This window comes from Fusarium fujikuroi, chromosome FFUJ_chr05, assembly GCF_900079805.1.
Source record: "Fusarium fujikuroi IMI 58289 draft genome, chromosome FFUJ_chr05".
Lineage (NCBI taxonomy): Eukaryota > Fungi > Ascomycota > Sordariomycetes > Hypocreales > Nectriaceae > Fusarium > Fusarium fujikuroi.
The window spans coordinates 217,676-230,984 of NC_036626.1; the positions used below are offsets into that span (position 1 = coordinate 217,676).

Here is a 13,309-nt window from a genome sequence, read left to right on the forward strand (position 1 = left end):
TAATAAAAACCAGTTCCCTTAAGGCTCCATGGAAGGGTCCTCACGCTTTTGGGCATTTTTGTATGGCGACTTTTGCACAATATCAGGGAACTTACCCAGGTTGCTTTCAGCCTGCGCACTGCATCATAAGGCATGATTAGTAACTCAACTGGTGCAAGTCGACTTTGCCAGGAATCCATTAACAAGGCGCAAAGTATGCTTTCCTGCTAAACCACAAAACCATAAGGAAAGCTCCGTTGTAAGACGGAGCTGAAACGTAATCCAGTTCCCAAAACAATCATAAAACGAGACATAAAAGGGATAAAGGGCTGAAGGCTTGCTGGTGAGATACGCTACCTTTCCTAATTGGAAAGGCCTCGCCCTGCACCCAGGCTAGGTTGTTTAGTAAACTATGTGTAACACTTATTGCAGTAGTGTTATCATTGGTCTGAAACCGGCACCAGCAGGCTGCCATGATGAGGAAGAAGAGAGAACTTTCTCTGCAGCTGGAGCTTGCACGAAAGGGTCAATGACAGGATAGACATTTCATAGCTCTCCGCCGTCTCCGTTCCCCGGCGGGAAGTGGATAATCGATTGGTCTACGCCCTATGGGGCCCAGGATTGAGGATTGTGCCTGGTATGGTGGAATTTTGAGGAATCCCTGCTGCACTGCCTGAGCTGAGACCCTGAGACCCGGTCTAGCCCCAACCCACAGCGCCATGGCGTGATGCGAACGGCGATCAGACCCCCAAGACCCCGCAAGGCTGAAAGCTGAAAGCAGGGGGCCAGAATATAAAGATGTGAGTTTTGACAGCAATCAACAAGAAAGTCACAGACTGAAAAGAAGACAGAAAAAATGAAATTTAAAGAATCACTTTATTCAACTGCCTCGAATATGAGACGAAGCTCGAGGCACTGGTTGCAGCCCAGAGAGTGAGCGACATTAGAGAGCGGGAGGTAATCAAGAACCGCCAAATTTACGGCTACTCTACCAAGATTGGCATGGGTGTCATCCTCTGGCTCCCGACCATGGGACTGTCGACCATCACATCCATTGTCGGCTTCAGACAGCTTTGGGTGGCTTGCTCAAAACTCGACGTGATCAATCGCATCATCAAGAAACATAAAATCACGCCGTATGACTGCAATCTACGAGATCGTGTCATACCTATCGTTATCAATGTATTAACGGCTGGTGTTGGCTTCGGTACATCAGTGCTGCTGAGCGACATCGCAGCCATGGGAGTCGAGGGAGCATCAGCGCAAGGGGTAGTCTTCGATCCACCACATGGTCTTGGGGAAATAGCAGACTCAGCTACGGCAGACCCCAGCAATTTCGCCGATGGCTTCCTCCATGGCGCAGAAGCTCAGATGGATTCACTTTCTGCTGCCCTCGGCCCTGGCGATGCCGCTGCGAACGTGACCGAGGCAACCATGGAGAACGCGGTTCCTCTTTCGGTGGGAGGCGAGTTCATGGACGGTGGGAACGTCGGGTTCGAGGCAGCAGCAATATTAGAGCGGTTCTTGGTACAGCAAGCTGTGGCGAGTTCACTTGAGTATGTGGACGACCAAAGCGCGCGCAATTGTGCATACAGAGAAATCCTCAAAGGTAACCAGGTTTCTGAGTTGCGTCCTACGGATGAGATGTACAAGTGGCATGAAGAACTAGACCAGGTCCAGGTTGCCATCCAGGTACAATATGTCGAGTTGATCACCGCACATTCAGCATTGCTGAATAGAGGCAGTACAGCGCAATATCTCAGAGATTTGTCAATCGAAATGAGGGATCAAGTGGTGTCACTCGATGCAAGGGCAAGAGATGACTGCTTGAACGCTGAAGATTGCCAAAAAGCTCGGTTCATTAACGCATGGGTTTCTTGTCTTAAGACGTGGGAGGAGAGGATGAAAGAACAGGCCATTAAGCAGGGCGAGTGGCAGATAATTATCAATACGTGGCAAAAGAGCTAGTTGTGTTTATATATTGCTTTTACTATGGTAAAATAGCTAACACTGCGTAAATCTGATAATCAATACACAGTAAAGAATAGTTCATATTACAAACTCTTAACTCTATCCTAAAGATATAATTTATTGCAGGTTAGGATAAGGCAGTTGCGGGGAGAGTAGCGATGTTCTGAAAGAGGGGAAGACGAATCCCAGCGCACTGCCTGAGGATCCTGGAAACGGACGAACTGACAAAATTCTCCTCGCGAATGTGTACCTTGTGCACTTCACCCTGGTCTTATCCAAGCTGTGCTCAGTGCTTGGAAAGTGAGACCTATCTAACAAGTTCGCCCAAGACAGCCAACTACTAAAGGCCCTATATCAGCGAAGGTACATCACAGCAGAAGGAAACCTAATGTCAACATCCCAAATAGGTCTTAGCCTTGCCATAAGATTCGGTCTTTATCCTGAGAACGGTGAGCAACGCAAAACTGCTGGTCATGCGTTTGATCGCCTCGTCCGCACGGCTCGCTTCCACATCAGCAGAAGTTTTGCAGGAACACCGGTCATTTCCCACGCGCTATCTGAGATTGGCCGCTCACAGCTTGTCTATAGATAGTATTGACGGGTAAAATCGTTCTTTTTGAGTCAATTGAACCTCTTCATAAACGAGAAAGTCAGAAAATATGACTGTTATCATAAGTGCTTGACATTATAAACCCGTTGTTACGTTTAATATCAGTTCAATGCCTGCTTGAGATTATTCTCGCCTTGCACGCATCCGAACAACTCGGGGCTGCATGGCTTCCATAGGCACCGCAATCTTGTTTATGAAAGTTGCTAAGATATCTTGCCGCTCCTCGAACATCCACTTAAGGACATCAAAACCCTGGGCTGCCCTGTAAACCGAACGAAAAGACGGAGAATTAAACATATCTTCCTGGGTAACAGACCGTTCGCTGAGATCACTATTGTGTTCTTCGAAAAAGGCATTTGCAGTGGGTAAGTAGGACTCCTTCAAGGTTTCAAAGTGAGACCGAAAGGTGCTTGAGTGGACCAATTCCCTGATCTTCTTTTCGATCTCGACAGACAGTTGAGCAAATGTCTCATCGCCTATGGCATGATCAAAGAATTCGCCAAAGTCGATAGTAACAAGATCCCTATGTTCTGGATGTTTTGGGGGGTAGGCTGCTTCAAAGGCTGATTTAAGAGCCGGGTGCATAATGTTAAAATAAGAAGACCTGTCATCCAATGTCGATGAAGAAATCCTAATCGCATCGCACGTGCAGATTGCTAGCCATGACTTGAGCGCGTTTTCCTTCGTCCTCTGTAGTCTGTCGTCATTTTTCTCGATGATTTTGAGAACTTCATCGAGCGCAGCCATGTGTTCATCTACTATTCTGTCCATCTGGTCCGTTGTTGGATCTGTGCACTGTCGCCCGTCATCAGGGTACCCAGACCGAATACCATTGCTCTGCCACCACTCCATTCTCTCCGCATTGAACATCTCCAATTCTCTTCTTGCTCTCTCGAATCGTGCTCTGTTTCGGACAATGATAACTGACTTAGCGTGACTAAGAGAGTATGACGCAATGATCCGATGATGCGGTCGGGTCAGCGTACCAATATTTACCCGCCACGCCACTGTTGCGGGCCAGAGCTTCTTGCCCCTCTTCGTACTTGGTACAGAGACATCTATGATATCCTTGTGTGGTGCCTTTGACAACAGGCTATTCTGAGGGTACGGCTTTTTGAGTCGATGCATGATGTCAGCGAAAGGGGACTCCCAGCAGCGTGACTCATTACAAAAAACAACAGCCACTTCCGGGCTAATTGGAAGTATTAGATGAATCACGTCTTCCGTAGTCATCCATATGAGTTGCATCCGTGTTCCTTTTATTTCTGTTCCTAGCACGGATTGAGTATCGCCTTCAAAGTCGATTAGTCTTTCGTTGAGGAAGAACTCGTAACCATCGGCTGCTCTCCAAATCTGTAGAGCGTATTTCTCCACGAAGTGTTTGTACGTGCCTTCAGGCCCCATTTTGTCGGTTTTTGCAGCATCCTTGAGGAGGTCCTCGTGGTCAGTTTCCAGAAGGTAGAGCAGGTGCTCGAGCCAAAATTGAGTCGGCTCTCCTGATCGGCCACTATCTGTTGAGGCTTCAAGCAGGCGTTGAAACATGAAGTCGTTCTCGCGGTGAGGATTATTGATCTCATCTTTATACTGCTTAGAACGCCTCATGGAAATGTTCATGAACTTGAAGAGGATATGGATATCCTTCTCAAAGATGTCGATGTGGTCGAGACCTTCGGTCACGGCCGAACTGATTTTGGCGAAGATGATGCTAGTTTTAGACTCCAACTTGCTGAAGAGTTGTTCGATTCTCATTGGATTATTGCCGTCCCTGTCGTAGTAGAGATTTTGTTCACCACAAGTTTTGCCGACTTCTCCAAGGCAAAATCGTCGACTAGGTACGTCGAAGACATGTAAGAGTCCATCCGATCTGCCTCTAGACTTCTATGAGTGGTTGTGACGGACAAGGTCAAGGAGATTCCTACCCTTTTAGCTTTATATTTGTGTTTGCAAATTGCTTCAATATGAAGCGAGGGATGTAGTGGTGGAACTGAACTCCTTGAGATGCCATTTTAGAAGCCACGAAGTAAGCGTGGATTTGGTCGGATGGAGCCAAATATGAAGGCACAAAGTACCTTAAGGCAATTTGTGAGGAAGGCTTGGATGACTACGACAGTATTCTTAGTACTCTTTTAGTCATTAACTTATCTGGTCGTGATAGAATTTTTATGGTGTAGAGGTTGTTCGGTTGAAAAGCTTTGTAATGCGGTCTCGGTTGCACTGATGTTCTTTAATGGCGATGATTGATCTTAAGGATATGGGAACTGAACGCATGATAACAGTCCAGCCCTGCTACTTTCCCCGCAGTCAGCTCAGCAGAATAATGAGTCATTCGCCGACATGATGTTTCCTGGTGTGTTGGGCCAATTCATGCGGCCAATCGAACATAATCAGGCAACCAATCAGAGGAGTCAAAGTTTGCACTTCTGCACTATTTATAGACGCAAGAACACCAACAGATGGAAGCCTTGCCGGCAATCCCAGCGTCATTCTATTCCATTCGATAGCTGCGTTGATGCGCGAGTCATCAATAATCGAGAGTGGTCGTCGGACGGTCATTGGGCTTAGCCACCCACAGAAACCCGGGTCATCAACTGTGCGCTGATCAACTTCGAAAGGGTGTGTAGCTATAAGAAGTAATATACTATGATGTAGATCTCGAAATTGTAGGGGCTTAGTCACCACCTCAATCAGTGGAGATTGAGGTACCTTTCGTGGGTGTGATTTTTGATGGTCTAACGTAGTGTCACCAGCGCAGATGAAATATTTCAATGTTCGAAATGATAGCTGTACACTATGAGATGTAGCTTAGTAAATACATGGAATTCAAACCCAAACTAAGCTTGACAGTTCTCCAAGTCAGCCACAATCCTTCCGCAAAGCTCCCGCTCGCTCGCCTTGGCTACTTCGTCATCGCTGCTATCAATCATAAGACAACTAAGAACAACGTCCGCATATGTATCTCCGCATTCCCATCTTAAGCGGTTCAGATACTTTCGACATATCTTTCGCCTTCTCTCATAATGATCCTCTTCATCATTATAGATATTTCTTTTATACCCTGAGTCCGAGTCCGAGTCTGAGTATGAGTCATCGTCGTTCTCCAACTTCTTCCATAGGCCGACTTCAATGAGAAGAATCCCAAGAGAGTATACATCATATGCGTGGCGATACAGACGCTTAGGATCTGCGTGCTTCGCAGGATGCTGATAATAGTCCAGTGTAAACCCACTGATGTTTGCCTCTTCTGCCTCTCCATTTGAGCCTACCTTTCCTAGCATGTTGCGACCGTATATGCTGGCACTTCGAGGAGCTCGTTTCCGGCTCTTTAACTCTGACTCCCCTTTCGAACTTCGCCAAATCGAAGTACCCGCCGAGTAGTCCGGCGATGGTGGTCTTTGGAAGGGCACTTCCATTCTTGGCGCAGGCGCAGACGCAGGCGTGGAGGGCGGAGTTGTTTGGATAATTATATCGTCCGGCCTTGAGAAAATATAACCCATCAGGCTAGGCTTCGAGACATCGATTTCAATTTTGACCTCGTATCGATCCTCTTGGAGTGTACTCACATGCTCGGGAAAGAACATGACTGACTCTGCGCGTATGTTCTTGTGCAGCCAGCCACTGGAGTGAAGGAGGCAAACGGCACGCACAAGCTTTCTAGCTAGCTCGAAACGTGCACCGAGCATAGATCGGATGCCTCTTTTCTGCCGGGTTCCAAGTAGTGACTGCAGCGTCACAGGCGCGCGAAGCTTCAGATTCTCCGCAGGCCGCTCGCGGCTCTGGAAGCCAATCGTGCCCGGGAGCCTATAGAGAATGCTACAGTGACCTTTATCGTCGCCCTCGGTGTGGTCGATCATACCGATGATATCCAATCCGTATACATTCTTCATCATATTAGCGCCTTGAAAAGTATCGAAGAAATTTCTAATGAGAGCGCGAAGCTTAGGATCTGCTGGCCTGACTCTCTCGATCGGTTCATCGTCGTCGCTGCTGCTGTATTCGCCCATCTGACTCAACTCAAGCTTTCTATGCGATGGCAATGATGATAAGAAGCGCTCCCGCTTTCGACGATGCTTCAGTCGTTGCTTTTGCTCTTGAGTGAAGTCTAGCGGCGGTCCCCGGTAGTCTCTCATTTCCACGTAAACGACTTGCTCTTCGAACAGCGCAAGGCCTTTTCCCAGATATCTCATCTCAGGTTTTATCTCGTCAATGCTCGTGAGACTCCTTTCATTCACTTCCTTCCTTTCTCTATTCTTATTGACCGATGCTTTCAATGTGGCCGTCGAAGCGAGCAGTTCGTAGCCCTGCCGAACCAAAGACTCTTTGTCGATTTTCGCATGCTCGGTTGCGAGTGTTGAAGTCCACTTTAGACCGTCTGGCGACTCCTGTCTGGCCAAGCATTCCATAGTGAGATATATGTTCATGGACTCGAATGCATTCTCGGGGCAGAGGCGATAGAGAGATTCGCTATGAGATCTCAGGTCGGCGATAAGTTTCTTGAAGTTGTCCTTATCTTTCAAAGCCCATTTAAGCTTATTAAGCACCGTGAGACGGTTTCTGACTTCACAGAGGACTGGCTCGACGTCCTCAATTTTAGCATCCGGGATGATCAATCCGACATCCTGCGTTGGTTGTGATCCGTCCTGGATGGTCTTGGTTGGTTGAAGCTGGATGCCATAGCGCTTGGTCAATTTCTTCTGGTCGGACAGTGTATCTGCCAGAGCAGAAAGAGTTTTGAAGACGCCTTCTGCCTTGAATCGGTTGCTCAAAAGATACGCATGAAGCTTTGACCTCTTTCGTCTGGTATGATCGGAGTGCCCCGGGTTGCTGTCCTCTTCATTCTGAATCTGCCAATGGAAGCCCCAGGCTTTGAGAATTGATTGCTGAATTTCCAGCTCGCGCAGGTGAGCTGAAGATTCTGTCTGGGCTGCATTCACGGTTGTGAAGAAATTATAACAGTCCCGACATGCTGTGTAGAGACTCACAATACCGATTGCAAGACCAGCGACATCCATAATGGAGATAAAATAGAAAATATGTGCTTCTAGGCGGTATGGTGAGAGTCGAGCTTGAGAGTTCTCTGAAAGATGTACAGAAGGCCGAGATCTGCATCTAGACCTAATCGCAGCAAGGCGTCCTCTTATAATAAATAAGATTACACAGAATAAAGTCGCTTCAAGTGCTGAGGTTATGCAAACCAGAATGACCAGCAAAAATGCCCAGGCGGGCAATGTGTAAGATATGCACTCCGCCTTCTAGGCAGATATCTCTCTGCCCTCTGGCTGACAGACACGTGTATAAGGAACCCCACATTCCGTCCCAGCTACCAATCAGCAAACTGCACTCTACTACCAAAATGCAGGTCGACTGATGTCTGGAGCGCCACAGCCTGTGTAATATCACGCTGTCAATCAGGCTGCGCCCGGCTACAGTGGGAGCTCTTTGCTTAAAGCCATGGTTTGTTCAGCCACTGGCTTAAAAGATATTAGCCAGGCCATTAAGGGCCTGTATCATGCATATTGAGGCCATACAAGGCGGAGATGCGGCAATTTCCATTAAGCGTTGCTCGCAGAGTGATGTTGGTCAAGCAGCAATATCGCCCAGAATTCACTTTCGGTCACTGAAGGTATAATAAGAGCCTGGCAGACAAGGACGATATAGCTGGAAACAGCTCTAATAAAGGTCATAGATATATTTCCTATATATATATATTTATCAGGTTTCTTTACCTGTCTGCACTAAGACTGATACTAAGCATAAGCTTCTGTTGAACTCTTAAGATTATTACTGTTCCATACCAATACACTTAGTCTCCTGCAAGGCACGAGGCCATGGTTCCAGCCTAGCATCATGCCAGTAAACGTTTTCAGCCAAATAACAAATCCCAGACGTCCTTTACATTCGAGTGCAACTATTCAGCCTACACCAAAGCCATTTCCGGCTATTATGGCGTTTTGTGTTGGTGCTATGGAGAGCTGTGGCTGATGACCCCCTCGAACACCCCATACCTGGGCTGGGTCCGGATTCCTTGGCGCTGCGATATCGACTCTAGCTTCTAGCGATTCGCTAAAATTGTCTCTTTGCGGGCTATCGTCTCTCGTAGGGCTGAAACTTGCTATCAGCCCTTCACAAAGCGCGGCCCCGTTCTAAAAGCGCCATCTCAGCCGAAGGTTTTCAGCTGAACTGGCTGGTCAGTAACCTCAAGCGTCCATCTAGTCTGGTGGAATATTTAAAGTAATTACCAGCCTGTGTGTTATCGAAGGGCCAAACCTCTTCAACTCATCGATCAAGATGCAACTCTCACTACCATTTCTGTTACCTATTGTGTTGCTGGCACAAGTGATAACTGCCCAGAATGCTGGTCTCAACAGTCTACCCGTCATCTGTGCCGGTGTCAAAGAAGTGTCAACATGCAAGATCAAAGTCATCGTGCCGAATGGTATCAAGGTCAATATGAGGACTATCAAGGTCCCTACGGTAGGCCAGATTCAACAAGCGCATATAGACAGCTTCCATACTAACACCAGGTAGTGGAACAAATGCAAAAGTCGCGTATCGGCGACACGGAGCTGCCCGACCCTAAAAAAGCCTCTCAGGCGATGTAAAGTATGGACTTGCATTCCCGGTAAGGCTTACCCTCAAAGCTCAAAAAGAATTGACTGACACTGGTTCAGGCTGGGAGAAGAAATCGAAACAAATTCCTTCCAGTTTAACCATTCTCACCAAGGAGGTTGACCTCTGCGATGAGATTCGTAGGACTCTCGGCAGGAGTCTGGGAGACACTTTCATCAAATCATCAGAGGCCATCTGCGGCTGCTTCACTCGCTTGCAAAACTTTGCAACGGCGGGCTCCTTCACGGCGATGTCAATTCGTGGTGAGATAAACATAGCTACCACGAAGGTCGCGGATGACACCCTTAGTATCGAAAAGGTATGATATTCCTCTTTATTTCTCTGTTTCCCGTCTAATACGTCCAAGTGTTTTGGAAAGGTTAGTCTACCAATTCTCAACAACAAAGTCGATATTGCAAATGTTATCAAATCGATGGCTCCGTGGGTCATCGCCCAAGCCAAGGATGTAGGTCTCAATCTCTCCCATTACAAATCTTAGAACTAATGCTTCGCAGATTGACCTTTCAGTCTTTCAATCTCTAGCCCGCGTAGTTGCTGCGTGCCTAGCCGGTAACTGTAACGCAAACTCCATCAGCGCTGCGGTCAACGGTTATCTTACCCCCTCATTCCAAATGATGGAGCCCCCAATCAAGTCAGTACTTGTTCAGTGGGATGGTGCCCTAAGTCGCATCCAAGAAAGTGTTAAGGACATTAACGAAGCGGCGGACTTTCTGGCATCCAACTACGATACCATGCGATCTGAGTTCGATTCAAGCAAGCAAAAGATCTGCGAGGAGTTAAATCGGTGTGATGGACAGGGAGTTCTAAAATTCCTCGACCGGGGTGAGTCTACAGTAGCTTCACGATAATTGCACAAGCACGCACTAACCGCTTGTAGTTGATGAGGTTATTGAAGTTGCCAACACACTCTGGCCAGTCCGAGGCCCCCTCGACGTTCCATCTAACCGGCTCGGCGACAGGCTGGCTGATACAATTCAACTTCGAAAAGACATAAAAAAGTATCCGGAGGCGGCAAGTCTAGTCTCCATGATCAAGCAGGGCAAGTTTAAAAAGATCAGCGACATCTTCCTATTCATGCCTATCGTGCAGCGTGTGCCGGCGCTAGCCAAACAGATCAAGACGGACCTTTCACCACTTCAAGATGTCATCAAACAATACAAGCAGCCATCCGGAGACGCCCATGAGAACGTATGGTCGCTCAGCTGGTCCAACGTTATCTGGCCAGATACGGAATTAACCTCCGACTCACCTGAAGCTGATGCCGCATTGATCGCTGAACTTGATGCAGTCGACGAACTAGTCAGAAATTACCTTTCAAGCCCTCTTCTTTCATACAGCAATGGCATGTTCATGATGGACGCTGAGCTTAGGGGCTTCTCGGTAGTCAATGGATCGTTTGCCATGGAGACCAAGGTGGTTACGTATAACCGATGGACGACAATATCTATGGACATGCCATGCTCCAAAAAGGAGACCAAGGTGTACAAGAAGAGTGGGCTTCAAAAGTCCTTTTCGTGGAGGACGTATTTCAAGTGCAAAGTGGCTCCCGTGACGGCATATTTCCCCAAGACTCATGTGCCTTATATCAGGATTCGAGGTGGGGCAGGAATAGATCCCAGCGAGCTATAGCATCGCCTTTATTCCCTTCTTTTCCCGGGCTTTACGTATCTGAATAGGCCAGCTTCAGAAGCAGTGCAACTGGTCAGGATATCAATCAAGCATTCCGCCTATTGTAGGAATTGCCTTTAACAAATTTTCTTACATAGCTGCATTTGCAATGTATTCCATCGTATCAGACTTACACCTAAAATCCGTATTATTAGATAGGTCCTTGGCTTAGTCATAGCATGGCTCTGAGCTATTTCATTGGTGTCATTGAGATACTAGCCGTTCTTGACCGACAATCTGACATAGCAGCTCGCAATCCTCCTCCACTCCAACATACCTAAGTTTAATGGTCCTCACCAACCACTAGACCCAGAAACCATGCCTCGATGCGCGTTTTGCCGCGCTTTTACTATTGATCAGGATCGTTTTTACCTAGAATTCCACCCAAATCTCGCCTCACTCAAGAAAAGCGCTGAAGATGGCTGCGACTTTTGTCGTCTTTGCTGGACAGGCTTCCAACGGGAATGGGCAGGTTCTGAGATCGAAACTGTCCTCAAGGGGAAAGTTCCGGAAGGAGTTACCAAGTTTGAGCCGGGTATCTGGATTTATGTCCATTTCACAGACTACAGTCCAATTCTAACTCAGCCACGCATCATTGTATCGTGCGGGAGATATAACCCTATCACTTCCGTGAAGGAAAGCAGCCATGGACTCAGCTACATAAACCTAGCCGTCTACGGGTAAGTTCTTTTTCATCTCAGAGCGCGATGCTGGAAGGGATAAGTTCTGTGTAATGATTAAAGTTCTCAGTCACAAGTCTAAACTACACAAAACACACATAATACTACACGAACTGCTGATGTGCTGAATAGGAAAGAAGGAACTGCGGCAGGTTCACGAACACCGGCGCGAATCTGCACCGCGGAATATGAACCTGGCTCATATATCACCTTGATCCGACGTTTCCTCGAAAGATGTACGAAGTCTCATCAAGCGTGCGGTGCTGATGAGACGTACGAAATGCCTACCAGGGTCATCGACGTTGGCAACGCGAAACAAGGAGACCTTCCACGACTTATCGTAACTGGCCAGAGCATGAAGGAGAAATATCTGGCGCTGTCTTATTGCTGGGGACCCGGTACAGATACCTTCACGCTCAATCACAAGACGATGGAAGGAATGCTGAAAGGTATCGACGAGTCCCGCGTCGTAGCCGCACATCGCGATACAATAACATTAGCCCGCCAAATGGGCGTACGATACATCTGGATCGACGCTCTATGTATAATCCAAGGCGACAAAGATGACTGGGAACGTGAATCAAAGCTCATGGCCAAGGTATATGGCCACGCAACCCTTACCATCACGGCAGGGAGATCAGGCGATGCTCGCAACTCCTTCATCGCCAATACCTACAAACAATCTGCTCCCTGTTGCGAGTTTCCTCTTGGAGATGGTCTTGGTGGAAATGTTATTGTTGGTCCATTGAGATCCAATGACTACGGTATTACTGAGACTCGCGGCTGGTGTTGTCAAGAGAAGAGGCTGAGCCGTCGGGTCGTGTTCTTTGGCAAAGAGCAACTCTTTTTCCTATGTCGAAGCTCCGGTTACTCGGAAGACCGCAGCTATCAGGAAGGTAAATCTGTCTTACTGCACAGCTTTCTGAAAGATGGCAACGGGAGTCCGCAATCGACCCGGGATCGGCTCCTGCAGTATTGGGACGAGATTGTAGTCGATTTCTCTAGACGTCAACTGTCGAACCCTCATGACATTTTCGCAGCACTTGCCTCCATCGCCGAACCTATCTCCAAGGCTCTTCAGTCACGCTACCTAGCCGGTCTCTGGGAGGATGATCTTGTTCGTTGTTTGCTTTGGAGGCCTGGTTATAGAGTGAGCAGCTTCTTTGGACCAGCGACGAGACCTTTGCCAACTATCTTTGCATCTGCCCCGGTGATCAGAGCGCCTTCTTGGTCTTGGGCTTCCATTCAAGGTGGCGTCAAGCCTCTCACACTCCAACAATTTCGGAGAATGAAGACAGAGAGCCAAAGAGGAACACCATTGATAAGGCCGAAGCAAGGCCGTTGGACGGTAGATCCTCACTGTGGAGCTGACGTACTGCACATGCCGTCTTGCGAGCTGCAGCTTCTGGGGCGGATTCAACAAGCAATCGTGCTCACGCGAACACCGTCGAGTGAGCTCATCGCTTCGCTCCGAAAGCAAAAGAGGCCAGCAGGTACTATGCGCCGGCCAATTGTGTTAGGGCGTAAGGAGCTGAAGGGAGGGAGCCTGAATAGAGATATGTCGGTTTTTGTGGCGTTAGGGATTTTTGACTTTGACGAAGAGGGTATTGAAGAAGTTTGGTGTTTGCAGCTTACACTAGAAGAGGGGCTCATGCTCTGCAGGAAAGATCATGAGACCTTTCAGCGTATAGGAGTCTTTCAGGTATGTAAACTGGACTGGTTTGACAGTGTAGCAGAGTCAGAAGTTAGGCTGGTGTAAGGGCTGTTAAGCTAT

At 47.9% G+C, this 13,309-nt stretch overlaps 5 protein-coding genes; 3 read left to right on the forward strand and 2 right to left on the reverse strand.

Annotated features, from left to right (window-relative positions):
• Positions 1 to 1,008: 1,008 nt before the first annotated feature.
• On the forward strand, positions 1,009 to 1,947 carry FFUJ_06787 (uncharacterized protein; the record flags this gene model as incomplete). The annotated part of the gene is made up of 1 exon (XM_023576966.1): positions 1,009 to 1,947. The coding sequence occupies one exon, from the start codon at positions 1,009 to 1,011 to the stop codon at positions 1,945 to 1,947; it is 939 nt and encodes a 312-aa protein (XP_023430112.1).
• Positions 1,948 to 2,683: 736 nt separating this feature from the next.
• FFUJ_06788 (uncharacterized protein) lies at positions 2,684 to 4,309 on the reverse strand (the record flags this gene model as incomplete). Its single annotated transcript, XM_023576967.1, has 1 exon — positions 2,684 to 4,309. The coding sequence occupies one exon, from the start codon at positions 4,307 to 4,309 to the stop codon at positions 2,684 to 2,686; it is 1,626 nt and encodes a 541-aa protein (XP_023430113.1).
• A 1,082-nt stretch (positions 4,310 to 5,391) lies between these two features.
• On the reverse strand, positions 5,392 to 7,569 carry FFUJ_06789 (uncharacterized protein; the record flags this gene model as incomplete). The annotated part of the gene is made up of 1 exon (XM_023576968.1): positions 5,392 to 7,569. The coding sequence occupies one exon, from the start codon at positions 7,567 to 7,569 to the stop codon at positions 5,392 to 5,394; it is 2,178 nt and encodes a 725-aa protein (XP_023430114.1).
• Positions 7,570 to 8,845: 1,276 nt separating this feature from the next.
• Positions 8,846 to 10,816, forward strand: FFUJ_06790 (uncharacterized protein; the record flags this gene model as incomplete). XM_023576969.1 has 6 exons in its annotated part: positions 8,846 to 9,031; positions 9,086 to 9,179; positions 9,229 to 9,485; positions 9,534 to 9,632; positions 9,682 to 10,009; positions 10,065 to 10,816. 6 exons carry the CDS (start codon positions 8,846 to 8,848, stop codon positions 10,814 to 10,816), a joined length of 1,716 nt encoding a protein of 571 aa, XP_023430115.1.
• A 357-nt stretch (positions 10,817 to 11,173) lies between these two features.
• Positions 11,174 to 13,294, forward strand: FFUJ_06791 (related to tol protein; the record flags this gene model as incomplete). XM_023576970.1 has 2 exons in its annotated part: positions 11,174 to 11,535; positions 11,668 to 13,294. The coding sequence occupies 2 exons, from the start codon at positions 11,174 to 11,176 to the stop codon at positions 13,292 to 13,294; spliced, it is 1,989 nt and encodes a 662-aa protein (XP_023430116.1).
• Positions 13,295 to 13,309: the final 15 nt, after the last annotated feature.